Raw genomic sequence first — 23366 nt, forward strand, 5'->3', positions numbered from 1 at the left:
CCTTTTTACTTTGTACTCTGGCTAGAAAATGGGCTTTCTCCTGAACTTTTAGTTACCTGTGCCACTGCTCTGGGGCTCGTCTTCATGACTGGGGCCTGCTCTTGAAGCACAGCCACGTGAGAAGAGGGGGACGTGGGGCCCTCCACGCACGCTTTGGGCCCAGAGACTCCTTTCCCCAGCCCCCTGTCCGGAAAGAATGGTTTAGCCCCAATGTTAATGCCTCTGCTGCTAGTTCACGTGCAGCCCCTGATGCAGAGCCGTTGTTCAGTGCCGCCTCTGTCCCTCGTGCATGTCCCACCTGTTGATGGTTAGCTCCCGTATTTGCTGTGACAGGTTTGTTTTATTTTATGGTTCAAGAAATGAGGTGAGACAGAAACACTGACCTGATCTTACCTCAATAGATTTGGGACAAAACCAGCCTGGAATGTTTGAAGGTGCTGACGGGGCACACGGGCTCCGTCCTCTGTCTGCAGTATGACGAACGTGTCATTGTGACCGGCTCCTCGGACTCCACAGTGCGGTGAGTGTGCGGCTCAGCGGTCTGAGCGTGAACTACTCCCAGGAGGAGACTGAGAGCCGCCGCCCCCCCCCCCCCCCAATGTGCGTTGTGTGCTGTCATCCCCCAGCACTGCGGGTGTGGGTGTAGCTGCATTTGGCTAAGCAGGTTCTTCCCCATCGCCATGTGGTACAGAGATGGCACCAGGCTTCCCTACAGAGCACACTGCCTGCCACAGGCCGGCAGCCCCCGGGCCACGCTCCGGAGCAGAGAGGAGGCAGGTACCCCGAGTGGGCTGTGGCGGACACAGCCCACAGAGTCTGAAAGAATCAGCAAGAGCTGTCCGCGGAACCTTCCCAGGGCCACAGAGAGTGCCAGATGTTTCCTATTGAATTCTCACATCACCCTTTCCAGTAGATACATACTGTCTTTTTTTGTAGATGTAGAAGGAAACAGATCGGAGAGGTTAAGTGGCTTGCTCAGAGTCACACAGCTAATTTGAACTTTGAATTTATAGCATTCACGGCTCTCTTCCCATTGCGTAGACTTTCCAGCAATGGCAGCCCTTGTTTTCTGATACCACCCCTGGCAGAGCGATGAGGCTGGAAGTGGCCGTGCTCCCTCCCAGAAGAGAAGTGGGGGCTGCTGGCTGGAAGTGGGGAGAGTAGGAAGGACACGTTGTTGGGACCCACTCCTGCACCACTGGGACAGGGCGTTCCCGAGCCCAGTGGCTGTGGTCTGGGTGAGGTGGGGAGTCATCAGGGCCTGGGGTCACGGGCACAGCCCTGGCTGCTGCAGTGGCTGGGGAAGTGCGTCCTCCGAGGGGCGGGCACACCGCTCCTGTGGACCGGAAGTCATGCCGTCTCAGCAGCCCCACGCCCATCTGTTCACCCAACAACTTCGAATTAAGACTGGCAGAGGATGTGCCACGGACCCCCGGGCCTGGAGCAGTCACCGGCGCCTCGTGTCCTTTCCCTGGCGGTGCTTCCAGGCCCGTTTTCCCTCCTCTGCTCTGCATCCGCCGGACCTCTCGGGAGGCCGTGGCTGCAGAAAAGCTATGATGTGAAAGGGCTCCTAAATGTCCCATATCTCAAGGGTGAACCAACTGGGAGACACTGGCTCTGTCCCTAAAGCCATCGGGTGAATAGATGGTAGTGAGGTTGATGAGACTTCATGGCTTACAGTCCATTAGGCTCCAGGCCTCTCAAAGGTCAAAAAGAACCTTAACTGTCCTCTGCTCTCCACCCACCAAGCCCCTTCCCCGTCATCCCAGACTCCCTGCAATGCCCACTGACCGGAAGAGTCATTTTTTTACGATCAGTACAAACCTGCAGGCACAATCCATAAACACCCGCTGTTACATAACCCTGCACCTGAGCAGAGCCACACTTGGCCGCCTGCTTTTGAAACACTCTCAGCAAACAGAGAAATTGCTCCTTTAAGCAGTTAGATGTCAGGTCCCAATCCCCAAATACAAGCCAAGCCATACTCCCAGCCTGCTACATAGAACGGGTCCGGGTACGGGTGCCGCGCTCTCTCCTGGCTGTCCCCGTCGGTGAGCATTGTGTGTCTGTTCTCCAGAGTCTGGGACGTGAACACGGGCGAGGTGCTGAACACACTGATCCACCACAACGAGGCCGTCCTGCACTTACGCTTCAGCAACGGCCTGATGGTGACCTGCTCCAAGGACCGCTCCATCGCCGTGTGGGACATGGCTTCCGCCACCGACATCACCTTACGCCGCGTCCTGGTCGGCCACCGAGCTGCTGTCAACGTGGTGGACTTCGATGACAAGTACATTGTGTCTGCCTCTGGGGACAGAACCATCAAAGTGAGTGTGTCTGCTTCCTCTGTCTCTTAGAATGGAGACACTTCTCAAGATCCTTATGCTCCTCCATTGCGCAGCAGCCCCTGAAGCCATTCCATTCTGCATGCTCCTTACGTTACAGGACGGGAGGGGGAAGGGCCACGGGGCCTGGCAGGAGAGCAGTCCTCCATTTCCTGAAGCCACTTTGCCAGTGGCCTTTATACGGGGACAAGAGCTAACCCACTGAGCATGTCCCATGTGCTCGGAGCTTGTCCGTTACCACCGCGCCCTCCTGGCACACTGTTGAGTTGGTGTCGCCTGCATTGAACAGATGTGGCTCCGTGAGGGAAGACTACACCGGAGACCACACAGCTAGCTAGTGCAGAGCTGAGCTTGGATCTAGTCACCTGGTTTTGAGAGCCAAGCCTGTCCTGCCGCAGACCCTGGGCTGGCTGCTGGAGACGTGACGCCGAACAACATGTCCCCGTCTTCAGGGAGCGCGGCGTGTGGACAGCAGACATGTGAGAAGCAGTTGCTGTTGACTAGGGTGACCCACAGGATCGATATCCATTTAATTTGAAAAAATTTAGCTTTCTTACGTTTTTATAACAACGTTATTAAAACAGTTCACATACCATGGGATTCATAATTGTAAAGCACACAGTTCAGAGGCCTTCGGTATATCTACAGTGTGTGTAGCCCTGACTAGTTCCAGGACATTTCAGTCCCTTCCAAAAGCGTTCAGACCCATTAGCAGTCAGCCCTCCTCTCTTCCCCTGGTCCTGGCAGGTCCGGGTCTCCTTTCCGTCCGCGGATTGCCTGTCTGACTCGTCTTCCAAATGGAATTCTCCAATATCGGGCCTTTTGTGTCTGGCTTCTTTCACTTAATATATTGTTATCAAGGTCTACCCATAGACACTGTACCTTGTAACAGTATTCATTTCTTCTAATGACTGAAGAGATGTCATTGGGTGGATGTGCCACATTTTGTTTATCATTCATCAGTAGATGGGCATTTTGATTGTTTATACATTTATCTGTTATGAATAATGCTGCCTCAAACATTTGTGCAGACATGTATTTTCAATTCTCTCCGGATGATAAGTTTTGCCAAACTGTTTTCCAAAATGGCTACACCAGTTTACAATCTTACCAGCAATATATGAATATTTGAAATTGACTAAAAACAAAACAAAACCCTTCTTTTTATGACTTGCCCTAAACAGCATTCTAGTATCACAGATCACAGACTAGGGTGCTTCATACCTTAGATTGTGTGAACAGCTGGGATTTGTATGAGGTAACTCACTCACTGCTCAGCCACACCGTTACACAGACCAGTGCCTGGAAGTGCAGAGGGCCTGGGCCTTAACCACTCCTGCATAAGAGCAGCCTGGATCAATTCTCCATGTCCTGGTCAACACTTAGCATTGTCTGTTTTTTTATTACAGTTATCCTAGTGGTCGGCAAACCACAGCTCATGAGCCATATGCGACCAACGCCCCACTTCTTCAAAGTAGACTTGCCCAAGCCAAAAAACCAACTTCTGCGCATGGGCCACGAAGTTTCAATCGCACTGGACATGCACGCCCACACGTGGTATTTTGTGGAAGAGCCACACTCAAGGGGCCAAAGTGCCGCATGTGGCTCTCGAGCCGCGGTTTGCTGACCACTGCCCTAGTGGGCGTGTGGTGGTATCTCTGTTGATTTTGTTTTTCATTCCCCTAATACCTGATGATGTTGAGCATCTTTTTATGTACTTGCTGGCCATTTTTATGTCTTTGGAGAAACATCTACTTAAATCTTCTGTTCATTTAACAAATTGGATTATTTGTCTATTGTTTAGTTGTAATAGTTCTTTTTATGCCCTGATAATAAGGTGATTCACCCTCATTCTTTGTACGTGGGTAGCTAGTTAACCCATTCAACTACCAGTGCAGCTGGTAAAATAACCCAGCTCTGTGTTCGCTGTGGCTCCTTATGTGGCTGGTGACATATTGTGGTCTCACAGAAGAGGGATTATTTATTGCACACACGGAATGTTAGGAGTGAGTGTGAAACAAACGGAGCTGTTCAGGAACTGTGCTGGGAAGAGGAAGGTGTGGAAGGTGAAGCTTGCCCAGATGTGTTGGCTGTGACATGTCAGCTGGCATAAACCCTACAATCTGGGCAGCTGAGCGTATGAACCTCCAGGAGATGTTCTCTGTGACGATCTCAAGGCTCGGAGACTTCACCGCCTCCCTTTGTATTGATTCCAGTTCTATCCCTCAGCATCCAGGAAGGCTTTATTCCGTCCAGTCTCCCCCAGGCTCCCAACGTATTTCATGATCCAGTATTTTGATCTTTCCTAGAAGCTCTGACTTTGAGAAAGGTATTGTGAGGGGACTTTTCTGTATTCATTCCATTGCTGATGTGTTCTAGGTCTGGAGTACGAGCACCTGTGAATTTGTTCGCACCCTGAACGGGCACAAGCGAGGCATCGCCTGTCTGCAGTACAGGGACCGGCTGGTTGTCAGTGGATCGTCAGATAACACCATCAGGTGGGTAGCAGCTCGGTGCCAGCAGGGCAGGCGGGCTGATTCTGCCATAGTGCTGACTCCTCTCCCGCTCCCAACGCTCCAACAACGTAGAGGCTTTGGGGGTGCTTCAGAAAAGAAAGCCTTAGGTAACTTTTCATTCATCTGTTTGGCTCTGCGTACTGAATCCTCCAAGATTCCCCCACCACACAGGGCTCTATGACAGCGCTACAGGGTCACTTAATACCAGAATGCTTAGAACAGAGCATGCTCCATCCAGCCTGGCTCTGCCTCCCTCCCTGACACGTGGGTGGGCAGGTACCTTACTGTCTTTCCCAGGACTGCAGGGTAGAATCACCTACTTCTGTTTGGTCATCTATTTCATTTCCTTTTTTCTTCCCAGCAGGCAGTGTCCTTGCTTTCTAATAATCTGACCATCCTTAAACACTTTCTATCTTATATCTATTTAAGTAACCCAAGTCATGTCCCCCGACCCGGTTTATGCTATATTAACTGTGTATATTTATGTGTATATACATACACACAAATTATCTAATGTTTGGGCAAAATAAGGATTGGGTTCAATTATTTGAGAAAGGGAGGGAGAAGGGAGGGGTTCTGACTGGTGGAGAGATTGGCTGAGGGTGGCTGTGCTGAAATGTTCACTGGAAGTTCCTTACAGAATTTGCTTGCTACCCTTGCTTTATGTGTGTTCCATTGCTGTGCTTCCTTTTTGCAAATAATGCAGAAAAGTCGATGATAATAGAAACAAATTTTATTTCCAGAACTGCTGTATAATTCATATACAGAAAAAAAGGCTAACTGTGAATATTTATATACCAAGTTTATATTTCCAAGGCACTGCATATAGCTCATGGGTCTCCCACTTTGACCTTGAACCTGGGCAGCCCAGGATGCAGCACATAACGGCATAGGGGTCCCTGAGCCGCGTCGGGAGACGGAGACCACCATGCTGGTGCGCGCCTCCCGGGCCTCGCGGACTGCGGCCTGGAAGTGCCTGGGGGGGTGGGATTCTCTTATTTGTTCAGTAACACGCATGTGATTTTAACGTTTCAAACTGTGTAAAAGGAAATATAATGAAAAGTAAGGCTTCCTCCCAAGTTAGTGCTTAAGAACACACGAGTGGCTAAGTGTGCACGCGTGTGCACGGTGTGGGCTGGGAGTGAGACGGGATGAAGAATGCCCGAGGAGGGACAGGCCTGGGGGCAGACACGGGGCCCGTGAGGCCCGTGAGGCCCGTGGCCACGGGCGGGGTTCACAGAGCTCTCTCCTCCAGGCTGTGGGACATCGAGTGTGGCGCCTGTTTGAGAGTCCTCGAGGGACACGAAGAGCTGGTGCGGTGCATCCGGTTCGACAACAAGAGGATTGTCAGCGGCGCCTATGATGGGTGGGTACTTCCCATGACGTGCTCTGCTGTGGCTGCGTCCGAGGGAAAGGCCTGCCCTCGGGCTGTGTGTGCGGGTCCCGGGCCGGCGGGCTGTGTGTGCTGGTGGGTGGCAGGTGTCCCTACACCGCTGGTCAGTGAGGCCACGCAGGCCCCAAAGCCCCCAGCAGCAGAGCCTCCAGGATCCTACACGTATGCCTTTCCCCGTTACTGTAAGCAAACTGGGGGCAGCTTAGGTTGTGCAGGAATTCCGTTTGCCTCAGTCCTTAAACCGGCGTGGGGACCTCCCCCCCACCCCCCGGTTCAGGGATCCATTTCTTTCGCCCTTTTGGTGAATTGGACAGCTCCTCTTGTAAAAGCGGCACGGCTTTTTAAATGAGCAAATGGCAACTGTAAGCCTTTCCGGATGGCCTTCTGTAGATCTCACACGCGGGTCAGGCGTCTGTTTCTGAGCGTTTGCCTCGGGAGAAAGGCAGCCTTGGAATGCCCCCGAGAGCCCCACTCTGTCCCAGCCCCCACTCAGCCCCAGGAGCCCCGGTGAGCCTGTGCTGACAGAGGATCCCGGCAGGGACTGAGCTGAGATAACGGGACGTTGTCTCGTCTCCCTAAAAAGAATACTCTGTGCGTTCCAAGCCTGGGGCGTGTGGCGGTTAAATAACCTGTAGTACCAGAAGCAGCCCCATTAGCGCTCCTAGTGGGCCGTTTACAGGAAATGCTGGACGGTGTGTAAAACGTTCGCTTGTTCGCTCATCGCAATCTCCCTGTCCTTTCCAGGAAAATCAAAGTTTGGGACTTGCAAGCTGCTCTGGACCCGCGAGCCCCGGCAAGCACGCTGTGTCTGCGCACATTGGTGGTACGTGGCCCGCGGACACGGGGTGGCTCCGGCGCTGGGGCGGCCGCCTGCACAGAGGCCGCCTGGCGCAGCCCAGGAGGCCGGGTCTTCAGAGGAGGCGCTGTCCTGTCCACTTGGGCTGGCCGGCATCGGAGACTGACGTTGCTGCGACCGTGAGCCCTGCCTGGGAGCTTGGCTCTGGCTTGCGCAGTGAGAGCAGTTCCTCCTTTACGGGGGGCTGGCTCCTCCTGTGGGTGTGGGCACTCCTGTGGGCACTGGGCTGTGTTACACTCTCTGACAGCATCGCTGTGCTGTGCTGATGGAAGGCCCCTCCTTCTGCAGTCTATGGGTTATTGCCTTGAATTATTGGGGCACTTTTATTTTTATATGTTAATCTTATTTTTGCAGCTTTACCAAGCACATTATTTCTCATCATCTGCTTGCGTTGGTTGTATTTTTTGAGGGATAGTTGCTTGAAAATACTGATATTTTTCTTATTTTCAATAGTTCTCCCTTTTAAATAAAATCTCCAGTCCTGGCATCGACTAGAACATGCAGAACTATAGTTGGGGCCATTCTCCCCCTCTTGGTTTTCACGGGAAGGCTTCTAACATTTCATCATCAATTCTGCTGTTGGCTGTGGTTTGAGATAGTCTTGGTCCCAGTTTGCACCAGGTCTCAGGAACGGGCATTGCACATTATTGCTTCCCGCCCTGACCTGTCTCAGACCCGGGCGGCACCAGCACATTTTCTCGGACGCACTTCTGGGCCAGGGCCTGAGACGGAGTCCAGTTAAAGGAAAGGCCGAGACGGGGAGCAGAGTGAGCTCCGAGGGCGAGGGCCTCGCTCCGCGGGTGCTGGGGACTTAGGAGCGGGATGTGCAGCCGCCTCCTGCCTGTGCCATTCCTCCGGCGGGCTGAGGGCGGGAGGCCTCCCTCTCTTCACCCGGCGCTCTCTTCGCAGGAACATTCTGGACGTGTGTTCCGGCTACAGTTTGATGAATTTCAGATCATCAGCAGCTCTCACGATGACACTATTTTGATTTGGGATTTCTTAAACGTGCCTCCCAGTGCCCAGAACGAGACCCGCTCTCCCTCCAGAACATACACGTACATCTCCAGATAACAGTCTGCTCTTCGCCCGTCAGGTGAGCGCCCCTCGCGTGGCTGCAGGGGAATCCCGCATGGGGCGGGAGGGGGTGGGGGGATGGCGTGGCTTGTTCCTTTCTCAGCGACAGGAACCGAGGTGAGCTGCCAGTGAACACGTGTAGTCGCGCCAGCAAACAAAGACAAAACTCAGTACACCATCGGGACAAACTGCCCAAACTGGGCACAGCCAGCCGCTGCGTCTGTCTCCCTCCCCCCGACAGATGCCAGGGGGCATGTCTCCCTCCCCCGCCCCTTTCACCTGCACTCGGCCTCGTGGGTTTTCAGTCAAGCTTACCGAGTGTGGAATAGATTGCCCTGCTGGACAGGTCTTTACAAATGTGTACATTTCTGCAGCTGCCTCCACAGTCAAGATAAAAACATTTTTATGTCCCCAGAGCGGTCCCTGTGTCCTCCATTGTCAGAGCCTGACCCCGCCCCAGGCTTAGCCAGCGCAGGCCTGCTCTGTCCCAGCCACAGCTCTCGAAATGTAGCCAGGACGACTTGGGAATGGAATTTTTAATTAGATTTTAATTGGATCTTTAATTGTATTTAATTGTACTTTATTTAAATGGTTACACGTAGCTAGTGACGGGTTTTGGACCAGTGTAGTTTTATATTTAACTTTCACATTGAGTTTTTGCTCCATTTAGCGTTACTGGTTGTGTGTGGTGTGAGGTCAGAAGCTCATTGCTCTGTTTTATAAGTTAGCTAGTTGTTGGCACTGAGTACAGGTTTTCTCTCCCATCGAGTGGCTCTGGCACCTTGGTCACAGAATCAGGTGACCCCTTAGTTGTACTCCTGTCCCTGGACTCTCTTCTCTGTGCGGCTGTCCTTTTGCCAAGACCATACGATGTCATAAAACTTCCAACTTAAAAAAACTTTTAACTCTTCGAGGTCCTTTAGGTTTTCACATTCAATTTTGAATTAGGTTATCAAATCCTATGAAAGTGGCTGCTGGGGTTATGATTAGGACTTCATTGAATCTAAAGATCGTTTTGGGGGAGAATTTTCTTCTTAACACTTTATTGAGTCTTCCAATCCATAACGTGGGATAGCTTTGTGGTCGGCAAACTGTGGCTCTCGAGCCACATGCGGCTCTTTGGCTCCTTGACTGTGTCTCTTCCACAAAATATCAATACCATGGCCTGAGTGAGTATTTTGAAGAAGTGGCGTTAGAAGAAGCTTAAGTTTAAAAAATGTGGCTCTCCAAAGAGATGTCAGTCGTTGTACTATTGATGTTTGGCTCTGTGGACTAAAGAGTTTGCCGACCACTGGTCTAGCTCTATTACTTGGGTCTTTTTCGGTTTCCTTAAGCAGTGTTTGGCAGTGTGTTTGTGAGGGTCTTGCAAGTTTTGTTAAACTTCCTCCATTCTTACTTTTCCTCCTGTGGGCTGTGCATCCCCCTCCAGGCTCTGCTGTAGCTGCCGCCAGCCGCTGCTGCGTTTTCTCATGAAATAGGACAGGGTCAGCAGTAGCTGTAGCTGAGTCTCTGCAGTGGATAGACTCAGGCGAGTAGGGGTGACATAGAACGGCCTCTGGTACCTCTGTGGTATCTTGGGCACGTGTTTAAAGAGGCACATGATGAAATTCAAGACACCCCTAGTATGTTCTCTCACCACCCCCCCCCCCCCCCGGCATGTTTAATTGATGTAGAACATAGCAGACACTCATAAGTTGGACAACGTTTACATCTCACATGAAAGGGTCCCCAACCAGGTTCCTGTGGGCGGGGATGAATGGTCAGCAGTGCTGGCCTCTCATTGGCTGAGGCGGAAAGGAAGCTGGTGGTACTGCTCCCAGGCCCTCCTCCCAAGCCCTTTTAGGGAATCAAGAGCAGCTGCCTTGTTATGATCCATAATTATAAATCACTGGAAAAATCTTATCTGCTTTTTAAGCAGCACAAGCAATGAAACCTCCAATGTGTTTGTCTCTTCAAAGTGAATTACTTTTGACAACCTTGGCAGTCAACTTCATGGTTTTTATTGCTCTTTTCCAAATTCTTTTCACTTATTGTAACATGAAAAAAATTATTACCATGTGATACTGTAAGATTTATGCATAATAAGAAACACTACCCTAATGATGATTTAACCTTGCAGTAAAATATTCACCCCTAAAACATTAGGTAAGAGTATTTCTGTGTCAGGAAAGCTAGCAATAGATTTATTTGCCGAGTCATTTAAAGAAATTACTAGCTTATAAGAGCCGAAGATGCAATAGCTGTTTTCGCTTATAACAAGACGACATAAGATCATGTAAGAAATGAAAAGCACACAGGTAAACCAAGAGAAGAAAATAAAACCCTGCTCATGGTTCACCATTGTTAACTCCTGTGTACATAACCGCACGTTTTTAAAAGCTGTTTTTCTCTCTGTTGTGAAGTTATTGCGTGCCTGAATTAGCATTCATAATGGCAAAATAATATTTAATTACCTGGATAGGTCCTGTTCCCCACCCTCACTCCCACCTCCACCCCTTTAGCTTTTAGCCATTGTAAAGCAAAACACATTACTGACTTTTTTGGCTTAATCTTTGCCCATCCCCTTATTACCTTTGGATATAATTCTCGGAAAGTTGGAGTGTCTGGATTAGAAGGTGTGGCAGTTAAGGGCTTCGGGGATGTACAGACATGTTGCCCTCCAGCAGAGTTCAGGTGTTTACATTCCCCCAGCAGCGTCTGAGAGACTGCTTCTCCCCGGGCGTTCCTAGAAAATGAATCCATGGACCCCTAAATGTCCTTCCTGGGGACATAGTGGCAAGTGAATCTTGAATTCATTGAGAAAACTTACCTGAATTCTTGATCTTTATGAAAATTGTCAACCTTTTACGGAAGTTTCCTTTAAAAAAGCAGACAAGCTAAAGAAACCACACTTACATTCTCTCCCTCTCTCCTTTCTTTCCCTCCATGTACATGAACATGTCCTTCCTCCTCTTCCCTCTCCCTCCCCAATAGAATTTTAGACCTAAAGGAGACTTTTAGATCTTCTAACCAATAGTTTAGTGCAGTGTTTGGAAAGAGTTGTGACGCAGTAGTGATTGTGAAATCCTTTTAATGAGATTTGACTTTGAAGAAATTGTGAATAGAAAATGTCAGCCTCGCCGAAACCGGTTTGGCTCAATGGATAGAGCGTCGGCTTGGAGACTGAAAGGTCCCGGGTTCAATTCCGGTCAAGAGCGTGTACCTTGGTTGCGGGCTTATCCCCGGTGGGGTGTGTGCAAGAGGCAGCTGATCGATGACTCTCTCTCATAGATGTTTCTAGCTCTCTATCTCTCTCCCTTCCTCTCTGTACAAAATCAATAAAATATATTAAAAAAAAGAAAAAGAAAAAAAAAAGAAAATGTCAGCTTGTATGCCTTGTTTCATGAACGTTCTGCTTTGGGGTATGGGGGTGGGTGCGGATGTCATTTATATATTGATACATGGATGAGTGTAAAGGTTATGATTGAAATGTGTACCTGACTCAAAATCATGGTCAAAACAGTACGGACCATTTAGTAGTCTTTTCCTCTACGCTGTTGTCCTTCTATTAATGATTTATTTCACAGAGTACTTTCTGACGATAGCATTCCACTTAGAGCCCTCACCTTATTACTAGCTCTGCGTATTTTGTTTCCCAATGATTGACAGTGACTTCAGGAGGGCCCGTGACAGGCCCTTGTAGGTTCTGGCTGTATGATTATGCTAAATATAAAATCTGACGGTAGCATATTTTGTGATAGGCATAGTTTTTAGTGATGGGTTGTAGGGTCAGGTGTCCCTTTGAATCTCCACTCACTCAATGGCTAACGCGTGGAACTGAGCCTCGGAGGTCCGAGTGACGTGGGTATCTGAATAGGATGCCTGGTGTGTAGCACTCAGAACAGCCTGCCGCTTGTTGCTCATTTGCAAATCAGTCCTGTGTTGCGTGTGCACAGGTGTGTGTCCATGGAGGGCTGGGCTGCATTAGCTCACGTGTGACCAGTATACCCATCCACACCAGCCTGCGTTTGTCTTCTTCCAGGGTTTCCTATTGAACTACTGGCTACATGGCTACCGAACGCCTAAGGAGTTCTCACAGCTGAGTTATGAAGCTGGAACTGGTTCTAGACGCTGGGTAGATGCAAAGCAGCCTAACTCAAGTACCGACATTTCTCACCTCTGGTTCCGGCCTCCGCTCTGAGAAGGATACCTTAGCTTCACTGACTTCACGTAGGACAGAAGCCCCTTTGCTCCCCACCAGTGAACAGATCTCATGCTTCAAATGTAAATCGGTCATACAAAAGGAACATCCAGTCTGTTTTCCAGAAGTAAATCGACAGTCAAGAGAAGACTTGGCCTCTAATTTATATTGCTTTGCACTTTGATCTGATGCTAAGAAACATCATTCTTTGGTGAGATTTTGGGTGCCAAACACCTACCCAGAATGCCCAGGGCTTTCCTTTGCAGAAGTTTCCTTTCGACTGTCCACGTCATTCTGAATTCTGACTTGTATTGGGAATCTGTTGGACAATGGAAAAATTTCTCTGGATTGTTTTGGTAATATTTTTTGGATTCTACTTCCTTTCTGTATCATTTCTCTTAATTTAAAGAACTGTAAGCCGGGTGATGTTATCTCCCGACAGGTAACATAGCCCTTCTCTTTTATTAACTGTCCTCTGCGCCCCAACCAGCTCCTGATATCTAGTAGAGGAACACCTTTACACATGTGCTTGCCTCCTAATTTAAATACTGTACCCGCATGTAGATATGATGTACATAACAGTTTAACCTCAAGGTTGCTGGAGTCGGCCCCGTGCCTGAGACACTAATACAGAGTGTGTTCCCACTTAGCCATGGGCTGGGCTCAAGAACCTGCGCCAGGGTTAATGTGGATTACCTAGAACCCTTCCTTCAGTATTCATATGGTGTTTTTATTTTGTCATTGTCGTGTGTGTGTGTGTGTGTGTGTGTGTGTGTGGTGTGTTTTTAATGGGGATCTTGTTTTAAAATGTAATTCCTAAAGTTTAACACAGAACGTTTTATTTGTTGTGTAGCATATACGATAGAGAGGTACCTGAGGATTTTTTTGTTCTTTTCCTCGTAAGAACTCCTGAGTACTAGTGGTCCCTTCCCATCGTGTTCATTTGACTTCACCGTCGAACACCAGGATTCTATGTGTGAGGAACCTGTGGGGGAGAACGGGAAGGCCCCGCTGACTGGCCCTGGACGTCACGCCTCTGGCTTGCGGGGGTGGGAGCAGGCCCTGCGTGTGAGCTGGCGCCCGTGCCCCAGGTCAGGCTGTGCCGAGGCCTGTCTGAGGGGAGGGGCACTCCTACCTGGTGCAAAGCCTCAAACTCACCAATCCCACCCGTCGCCTCCGGGGTGGTTTGCTGCTGGGCCCCGGAAGGCTCACAAACTCGCGTGTTCGGCAGCCGACCGTGGAATGGCTCCATCACGCTGACCGCGTGGGAAGGACTGAGCGTCTAGCTGTCACTCCTCTCCCTTGCTCAATAGTAGGTTTTGATTTGCCCCTCGCCGTTGTGTCCAAAGATCGAGGGACGCCGGTGACACTGAAAGGACCAATAGGACCTCCTGGTGATGAAACTCTTCCCGTGGAAGCACACGACGACGGCGGAAGGGCCCGGGCTGTGTGGCCTTCTCGCGGGGAACGGTGTGGGATCAACGATGTGTGATTTGCTTATCGGGTTGGCTTGGCTTTTTCCTTTTTTTAACACATCCTCCGCCCACATTACTGAATTTCTGTTTTTGAGAAATTGAGCCTCAAAGTGTAAAAAAATTGCCTCCATTCATAAGGTAGGTGTAAGCTTGACAGGCTGTGAAAGGGATGTAACTCACCGCTCTGCAGACCCAGCCGGGCGGGGGCTGGGCGGGGAGGAGGCAGTTGTGAACGGATGGGCTTTCTGTTGTTTTTGCATGTTTAATAGAAAAGTTCTGTTCCTTGGGAGATCATGGCCTTCGAACACGCACACGACCTTTGCCTTGTGCCTACCGAATTCTAGCAGGGACTTCGGCACCCACGGCGTCCTGACCTGGGAGGATAGTCCCCATTCCCAGCCGGACTCTGGCCTTTATTTTGCTAACCCATAATTGAGCAACTGTAAGTTACTGCTATATTAATGTTTTAAAGCACTGGGATAGTCTAATTCTAACTTGTAATTAATTATGTTTGCCAATTATCTGTTGGAAATAAATTTGTGTCTGGACAGCTATTGAAACTGTTAAATTGTACAGATATTATTCATGACAGCTTTGTACTGTGGAATGTGCTTAATAAAAAACAAAAAGTTGACCTTTGTCCAATAAATTGCTAAGTAATGTCAATAAATCAAGTATGAGTATTATGCAGTACATCTAACCTGGCTTCATGCAATTGTTACTTCAGCTACTAATTCAAAGCCAATACTCTTAATAAAGTGTTGCAATGCTCCGATGTTCTGTTAAGAAATTTTTCAAACACACACATACACACACACACACACACACACACACACACACTCACACACACAAAGCAAACCTGTTCTGTGCTATATTAGTAACTTAGTGACGTACAATTAAAGTTTGTAGATTTAAAGAATCATCTCTGTAAAATGAGGCTGAAAGCAAATTGCTTTTGGCCTGAGAACATGGATGACATCAGACCAGCCCTGGCCTCGGGGGCTGTGCTGGGAGCTAGCGGGAACCTGGCGCTGGGGCCGCTTCCCGCTTACTGGAACGTGGAGAGCATCCCCAGTGCCTCTGTGGGCGGGTCTCCGGTTTCTGAAGGAGGGGGTGGAGGTCAGGACACTCAGCAGCATCGGACACGCAGTCGTGCGGTGGTTTTTCTGTTGGGAGATCCCCACCTTGCTGCCCGAGTTCTAAATCGGGAGAACACCGCCAGCACCTGCAGGTTCTGCTCGGAGGGTCCTGAGACGTAGCAAGAGCTCTCAGGGTAACCAGTTTCCTCCCCCACCCCCCCACCGTTAGTCAGCTGAGCCGGCATTGTGGAAATTAGAGTATATGTTTTTAAAATTGGTTTTAGAGATAGAAGAAGGGGAGAGTGAAAGAGAAACATGGGTTTGTTCCATTCATTCATTCCATTGCTTCTTGTAGGTGCCCTGACTGGGGATCGAACCCTCAACCTTGGTGTATTGGGACAATGCTCTAACCAACTGAGCTACCTGGCCAGGGGCCCACCCAGGCTTTTGTAAAAAAAACGTTTTAAGAAACACGTAACGTGCATATGGTTAAGAAAACCAACCGATTTACCAGTATGCACCATAAAAAGATGGATAAAAAGTGGCTCTTTTTTTGCCTTTGACGCTCAGTCCTCATTGCTAAGCAGTTGTCCTCACGTCCTGCTCTGAACGTTACTCCACATGGAAGAGCTGGTGTCCGGAGGTGTGAGCTCAGAACTTGGTTTGGGCTGGTGCTCTGCCCGGCTGCGGGTGGGAGGACTCCGGGGCGGCTGGGCCTTCCCCCCTCCTGTCGGCTCCTGCCCTCACAGAGCAGGTGTCCAGTAAATGCTAGCTATCTTCCTCGATACGGGAGGTGTTAACTGCCCGGAATTCACAGCTCTGAATGCACCCCACAGTAACGATGGCGCTTCCGAGAGAGGCTTTGTGGAACTTGGATGTACAGTCAGAGGCCGCGGTGCTCTGCCATGCCGCCTGTTTGTTTTCCCGTTGTTAAGGAGAAAGGAAGCTGGACCGTCTGGCTGATACTCCTGTTACTAATTAGCTGTGGGCAGTGACCCCAGCTGGGTCTGAATCGTCCAGGTTCCACTCGTTCAGTCCTGGAGGGCACGGGCCGTCTGCCGCCGTGCGGGAATGCAGGCCCAGCCAGGGCTGCGTTTTCGAGAAAAGGCGGGTTTCCCACAGGAGGTAGACCCCCCCGTTTAGAAAAGTTGGGATTGAAAAGATGACTCGCTGAGGCACCAGTTTGCCATCTCTGAACGAATGTGCTCTATTTCTAATGAACTGTTGGAGTCTTGTGCCTGAGTTTGTTGACTGAGCTCTTTTTCTTTCTTTTTTTAAAAAATATTAATTTTAGAGAGGAAAGAAGAGGGGGGGGGGAGAGAGAGAGAGAGAGAAACATCCATGATGAGAGAATCATGGGTTGGCTGCCCCCTGCACGCCCCCCACTGGGGATGGATCCTGCAACCCAGGTATATGCCCTTGACTGGAATCAAACCTGGGGCCCTTCAATCCGCAGGCCAATACTCTATCCATTGAACCACACTGGCCAGGGCTGATGACTGAACTCTTAAAGGACTGGAGATTCCTGAGAAATGGATCACGTGATGTGCCTTGTGACAACATGGCCAGCATGCATGCATTCCTCCATACCTGTTTAGGGACGTTGACCTAAAAGGGGGTGGGGGGAGTTTGCAAAGACACGAGGAGGAAGGAGAAGGAGTCAGGCCCGGCGGCCCTGTGCGCAGTCGCAGAAGGGTCAGCCCAGCTGCCTGCTGTTGTGGGATTGACCTTGCCTTGGAGCCAGGCCGGAGTTAGGCCTGATGGCGCCCAGGCCCCCGGCTGCAGGGGGGACTGTGGGGAGCTCCGGCTGCTGGGCGCCGGCTTGCTTCTGGCACCAAGCTGGGCCTGACACCCAGATAAGCAACAGACACAGGTGACCATCCCGGTGTTTCCCTGCCGGTGGACCCACACCAAACGCGCTGTTTCTCTCCAAGGAGGTACGTTCACATGGGGCTGTGACGGGGCCAGACATGGCGGGGATCTCCCTTTTCCGCGTCCCGCACAGAAAGAGAGATGGTCGCACCAGTTCTAAGCGGAGGCGGCCAGGGATTGAGAAGCAATAGAAATAAAGAGAGAAGGCAGAGATAGATTTTGAGCCAGGAGCTGGATGGGCCGCCATCCTGCCTGCTGGAGAGGCAGGAAGACGATGACCCCTCCCAGCACGTTTATTTTATACCCAATACCAGGAAGTGACACCAACTTATTTGCATGCTTGCGTAGGCCCTGGCGTGCCTGATTTACATATCTAGTCCCGCCCCCGCCGACATTGGGCTGATAGGAAGGCCAAGCTGATTACACTTCCCGCCTTGGTGGGGAAATGTGTATCTGAGCCTTGGCCCTGCAGTCTCAGCTGGCAGCAATGAAAAGCGATGCCCACGTGCCTCTCCAGGCGGCCCTACGGGGCTGGGAGGGCCTGGGGGCGGCAAGGCCAAGGTCACTGTTTTGGGGAGGCTGTGGGAACAGCACACAGCGGGGTCCGCTGGGATCGGAGGGAGGGCAACTGATACCCCCTCGCCCTCACCTCTGTCTGCTATCCAAGGGCCTTTCTGTCCTCAGGGCTGTGTTTCTCTCCTCACAAGCTGCAGCTGGGGGGTGGGAAGGAACGCCCTCAGAACACCGCAGCCCTGGTGTCTTGGGTGAGACCATCCCAGGGGCCCCTGGCCTGCTGGATGGCAGAGAGGAAAGGGCATGAGCATCGGGGCCCGCCCGCCTAGCTCAGGACTGGACTCGGCCCTCTGGTGGGCAGCAGGCCCCACGGGCAAGAGCACTCCCGCCCTGAGATGGAGCTCCGTCCGTCATCCAGGAAGCGGAGACCATGTCTTAAGACACATGTGTCAAACACAAGGCCCTCGGGCCAAATCCGTCCCGCCAGGCCTTGCAATGTGGCCCGCACCGCGCTGTCATCACTGTACTCCGCTGCGTTTCCATCACAATGACAGTTTATGACTGTTCAGTAAACCATTCGGCCCGCGATTTAGGCTGGATTTTAGATTTTGGCCCCTTCTCTGATTGAGTTCGACACCCCTATCTTAAGATCACTGTAAGGATTACCAGTGAGTGGCGGCATCGACAGTGCCCAGCACACAGCCCGCACTCGGTGGCATTCAAACAGGTGGAACAGAACGTCCTGAGCAGAGAAAGTTATTAGTAGGGTTCGGGAGTGGGGGTTAGCGGGTGGGGATGAGAAACCTGAGTCTTGTCAGCTTCTCCGGGAAAATACAGGAGCAGACACCCCAGGGAGGACTCGGGTTAGTAACCGGGGCCTGGGCTGCTCAGTGGGAGGAACAGAGGGAGACGGACCTGGTGAACAGTGTTTTTACTGAATTATTTTTGTTAATTTATTAAGAATGATTCAGTGTTAAAAGCAGTCCACCAATCATATCCCCAAGGGGAGTTTCTGGGAAGGGAACGAGGCCTCAACATGCCAGGGGAGACATTCATGGCCTTGGGGTATGTGTAGATGGCGGGGGGGGGGGGGGGGGGGGGGGGGGGGCGGGGGGGGCAGGGGTGTCGGGGGGGGGTGATGCAGGGAAGAGGGCGGTGCCCTCGCCTCCATGCTCCCTGGGCATCAGATGGCAGCAGGCTTCCCGAGGAGCCAGGCCTCACGCCATACCGTCCCCTCGCGTGAGCCATCCCTCTGCCCACCTCCTCCTCCTGCTGGCCTCGGTTCTGTGGTCGTTAGTGAACGCTCACAGTATGGCTTCTGCAATGCACACAGTATGGCTTCCGCAATGCACACAGTATGCCTTCCGCAATGCACACAGTATGGCTTCCGCAATGCACACAGTATGCCTTCTGCAATGCACACAGTATGCCTTCTGCAATGCACACAGTATGGCTTCTGCAATGCACACAGTATGCCTTCCGCAATGCACACAGTATGCCTTCTGCAATGCACACAGTATGCCTTCTGCAATGCACACAGTATGGCTTCCGCAATGCACACAGTATGCCTTCTGCAATGCACACAGTATGGCTTCCGCAATGCACGCAGTGGCCCAGGCTGCTGGAGGCGCGGGGCTGGTCCTGGCGGCAGTGGGTAGCCTCTGGCAGGCGTTGAGCTGGGAGTGACCGGGTAGGAAGCTGGGGTGCAGACTCAGGGGAGAAATGCTGAGGTCCGGGTGAGGCGGGAGCCCCGTGGCTCTGAGGGGAGTTGCTGGAGGCCCCAGGGGGTGAAATCTCCCACCCGCCACTAGGTGGGGCCATTGGGGGGGGCTCCGGCCTGCTCTCAAGACGCTTCCATTCCTGCAGAGATGGGTGATGCTCGCACACCCAGGGCATCCACACCTGCAGGGCAGACACACGGTGACACAGGCTGGAGGACAGGATGCCGGGCGGCAGGCTGCAGCGGCCGGGGCCGTGGGTGCCAGGGCCTCGCCCATGAGCAGGAGCCGGCCCTGTGATCCCAGGCTGTGGGGGACGGAGGCACAGGGGCCTTGAGGTGGGGATGCCCTGGCCCGCCGTGGCCGAGGGCACTTGGTGTCCCCCATGGGGGGAGGAGGGTGGCTGCAGCGGTGGACGGTGACCCGTGGGGATCGGACCTTGCAGGTGCCCCGGGACTGTCCAGTGGCGCTGACGGGCCCGCTGCCCGGTGAGGCCAGAGGACGCTGAGGGCCGTGGGGAGGGCCTGGGGCCTCGGCCCGCGCCCGGGAGGCTGGCAGCCGCCGGAAAGGTAGGGACGGGCTCTCTGCAGGCTGGGCGGGGCCGCGGGCGCTCCCAGGACTTGGAAAGCCGTCCTCCCAAACACGGGCCTCCCAGCTGCCGGGCGTGTGTGCGTGAGTGCATGTGTGTGCGTGTGCGTGTGCGTATGCGTGAGTGCATGTGTGTGTGTATGTGTGTGTGTGTGCGTGCATGTTGGGGGGGGCGGGGGGGTCCTCCCGGGAAACAATGCGTGTCCACTCATCGGCCGCAGGACACCTCGCCCGCTCCCACACCCTAAGCAGCCCGCGCCGCCCCCCTCGCCGCCCCCCTGCCCTGCCCCTCCGGCCAGGCGCGCTCCCCGCGGCCCATCTGCACAAACAGACCGCGGCCAGGTCTGTGCCTCAGGAATGAGGAGATAAAAGGGACCATCGGGGCTTTTTCCACCAGAGGCGAAAGCGTTTTATAGAACGGGCCGCGGAGTTTTTGTTTCAGGAAATTTCATCATGTCTCCGAGAAGGGGAGGGGTGGGGAGGAGGGAGGGAGGGAGGGAGGGGGCGAGGCGGGTAATTGGCCTCAGGTTTTCTCACTCCCTTTTCATGTCGGTAACGGGAGGCGGCCAGGTCAGCCCCGGGTCAGCTGCCCCGGGCTCCTGAGTGCCCCTCTGTGAATACCTCGCTCTCTGTAATAGTTTTTCCTTTAAAAACAGCTCTGCCTCCCTTGGCAGATGGTGACATTCCATTAGCATATGGAATATTTTTCAAAACACATCCGAAGGCATGTCTCCTGCGGGGGAGACTGGGCAGCGGCGAGCGCGTGTTTGGAAAGCAGGTTGGGAGCAGCTCAGCGTTTCCCAGGAGGCCCCCCTCCACCGCCCCCACCTGCCCGCGGGGCCGCCTCCCCGGGTTGTGACTGACCCGGAGGGGAGGGTCCCCCCAGCGGGGTCCCCTGGCTCCGCTCTCACCATCGGAGCATGCAGCGGGGAGCTAGAGCTGGAACCCCATTTCTTGGCCCGAAGCAGATTCGAACCCGGAGCCCTTTGAGGGTGTAGCGTCGGGGCCAGGGGAAGGTGCCTCTTGTCCACGGAACACCTTCTGTGTGCCATTCGCTGGGGTGACAGGGCTTGTCTTTCCTGCTGAGATCCACCGACCGCACAGCGGGCACAGCGGGCACAGCGGGCACAGCGGGCACAGCGGGCACAGCGGGCGGGGCGATGTCTGGAACACATCCATCAGATCATATCACTCTAGTAGTTGCCCGTTGTGCTCAGTGAAATCAAGTTCAAACTCCTGGCTGTTGTTTGCATTGATGGAGCCCCTGTCTGCCTCTCGCCAGCGTCATTCTGTGTCTTGCGTCCCTCTGTCACCGCCACACCAGCTAGCTGGATTTCTTTTTAATCTTTTTTATTTTATTTTATTTCTTTATTGATTAAGGTATCAACCCCCCATTCCAATCCCACCCCCCCACTCATGCCCCTCCCCGCTATTGTCCTTGACACTGGTTAGGCTCACACGTATGCCTTTGGTTGATCTCTCCCTTTTATCCCCACCCTCCCTTTGAGGTCCAACAGTCTGACCCATGGCTCCTTGTCTCTGGGTCTGTTCTTGTTCATCAGTCTATGTTGTTCACCATTTCCCCCAGATGAGTGAGATCATGTCTTACTGGAAATATACTTATAAGAATCAAAAATGAGAAGAGCAATAATCGTTATGCTGAAAGGCATATGAATCAGTCTGTAGTGAGTTTCTTTCTGGGCCACCAGTTCTTTTGAGACACAATTTCAATGTCAAACAGTTCCTTATGTGTACATGTCAGCAATGATATTTCAGTTCTGGATGGTGGGCAAAGGGTGGTTTAGTCTTTATTTCGGCCCCTGGACCTTTGCATGTGCTACCCTCTGCCCAGCATGCACTGCCCCAGCTATTTGCATGGCCGTTTCCTCCTCCCGTGGGTCTCAGCTCTGGTTGGCCAGGCCCCATCACATAGCCACCTGAGAGCCAGAGGTTGACATCCACCCCCCACAAAACCCCTGAGAAGAGAAGGGGGGCAGAACCCGCAAAGGAAGACCAGGTGCTGAGGTCCACAAAGGGGAGGAATGGAGACGGGGAAGACAGAACCCAGTGTCCAAGGCTCCTGCCATCAGGCACGCCTTTCCCCGGTGGGAAATGACTCGTTTTGCGTAACCTCTGAGACGCAGTTCAAAGGTCACCTCCTCCCTGACCCCCTGAGCGGATGCTAGATCCGCCGTGTCGAGCTCCTCCCGCGCCTCCTCCCCTCTCCTCTGTGTTGTAGCTGTTGGTGTGCACGTGTGAGGACCCCCCGGCTGAGAGGATACAAGAGCCCGCCTTTGGGGTCAGAGGGTTTGGGTTCAAATCTCACCTCTGCTCTTCCTTGGTCGGGGAACCGCAGACAAGGCACTTCCTTCCAACCATTGCTCCCTCCTGGGCCTGCTCTGGGCAGGAAGTGAAGTAGGACCTGCCCTTTCACAGCAGCCAGGTTCCAAGGCCCGCACTTCAGTAAAAAACCAGAGTCGCCGAAACCGGTTTGGCTCAGTGGATTGAGCGTCGGTCTGCGGACTGAAGGGTCCTAGGTTCGATTCTGGTCAAGGGCATGTACCTTAGTTGCGAGCACATCCCCAGTGGGGGGTGTGCAGGAGGCAGCTGATCGATGTTTCTCTCTCATCGATGTTTCTAGCTCTCTGTAAAAAAAATCAATAAAATATAATATATTAAAAAAAAACCACACACACAAAAAAACAAAAAACCATAGAGTCAAAGACTCTTGAAAACCTGGGAGGTACGGATGGCGTGCAGGACACAGGGTGTGTGCCCCTGACCAGCACTGCCTCCCACACCCGTTTGGGGCCCGAGCACCAGTCGCTGGCCAAGCCTGACCGCACGCACATGGCCGTTCCAGCGATGCTGCTGTGTAGCGATCGGAAGGTGAGAGGGAAGGCGGAGGGGGAACGGAGATGCTGGGTTTTCAGTCGCCTGCAAGGCTTGCTCCGCGCTGGCTTCGTACGCGGCCCTCTTCTGCAGCTTTAACACGTGCTGGGAGACTCGTTGGTCACGGGAGAGCGAATGCGATCCCATCGTAAGCGCCTGGACAGTGTGTGGCGCGGAGGGGGGCTCCGGCGGGGGGGGAGGGGGGGCGGGGGGGGGGGGGGGGGAGGGACCCGTCTCGCTCGGTGGTCTGACGGACGCGATTCCCCGGGCGCGGTGCCGGAGGTCTGGCCTGCTGCCTCCTCTCCCGTGTCAGCTGTGCAAACTGCCGCGCACACGCAGGCCCAGCGCCGATCGCCGATGCCGAGGTCCCGAAGCCTGGGGTGCAATTCCAGGGCAGGATTCAGAAAGTGAACTTGACCTTGGCCTCTTTTTTCTGAGTCTTGGTTAGCATGATTTCGTTTTCAAAACAAGTACATAACCTTGACCATGCCTTCTCTCCCCCATCTCCCCCTCCTGCAAAAGCCTCCCAATCCTAAACTGAGAGCACTGTAGCATTGTTATTCCAGGAGCAAGGTTTTATATATTGTCTTAAAACAATTTTTTTTTAATTGACTTCAGAGAGGCGGGGGAGAGGGAGAGAGAGAAACGTCAGTGATGAGAGAGAATAATAATTGGCTGCCTCCTGTATGCCCTTTACTGGGGACTCAGCCCACCACCCAGGCATGTGCCCTTGGCCAGAACTGAACAGAGGACCCTTCAGTCCACAGGCTGACGCTCTATCCACTGAGCCACACTGGCTAGGGCTGTATATTGCTTTTGCAATACTCTCCATATGATTCCTGGGACGGTCATGTCAAACCCCTGG

General features: G+C 52.6%; 1 protein-coding gene across 8 annotated transcripts in view; it reads left to right on the forward strand.

The window, feature by feature from the left end:
• The window catches only part of FBXW11 (F-box and WD repeat domain containing 11), a 100709-nt gene extending 86236 nt beyond the window's left edge, over positions 1–14473 (forward strand). For 7 of the 8 annotated variants that reach the window (XM_036424743.2, XM_036424745.2, XM_036424748.2 and 4 more), the window contains 7 exons: positions 402–520; positions 2078–2327; positions 4725–4843; positions 6117–6227; positions 6999–7077; positions 8020–8199; positions 12200–14473. In XM_036424743.2, the coding sequence (XP_036280636.1) occupies positions 402–520; positions 2078–2327; positions 4725–4843; positions 6117–6227; positions 6999–7077; positions 8020–8181 (840 nt within the window). In that variant the 3' untranslated portion in view covers positions 8182–8199; positions 12200–14473. Of the gene's footprint in view, positions 1–401; positions 521–2077; positions 2328–4724; positions 4844–6116; positions 6228–6998; positions 7078–8019; positions 8204–12199 lie in introns of all 8 variants that reach the window. The other variant, XM_045576292.1, reaches the window with a different exon arrangement.
• Positions 14474–23366: the final 8893 nt, after the last annotated feature.

Source organism: Pipistrellus kuhlii, unplaced genomic scaffold, assembly GCF_014108245.1.
Source record: "Pipistrellus kuhlii isolate mPipKuh1 unplaced genomic scaffold, mPipKuh1.p scaffold_m20_p_8, whole genome shotgun sequence".
NCBI lineage: Eukaryota > Metazoa > Chordata > Mammalia > Chiroptera > Vespertilionidae > Pipistrellus > Pipistrellus kuhlii.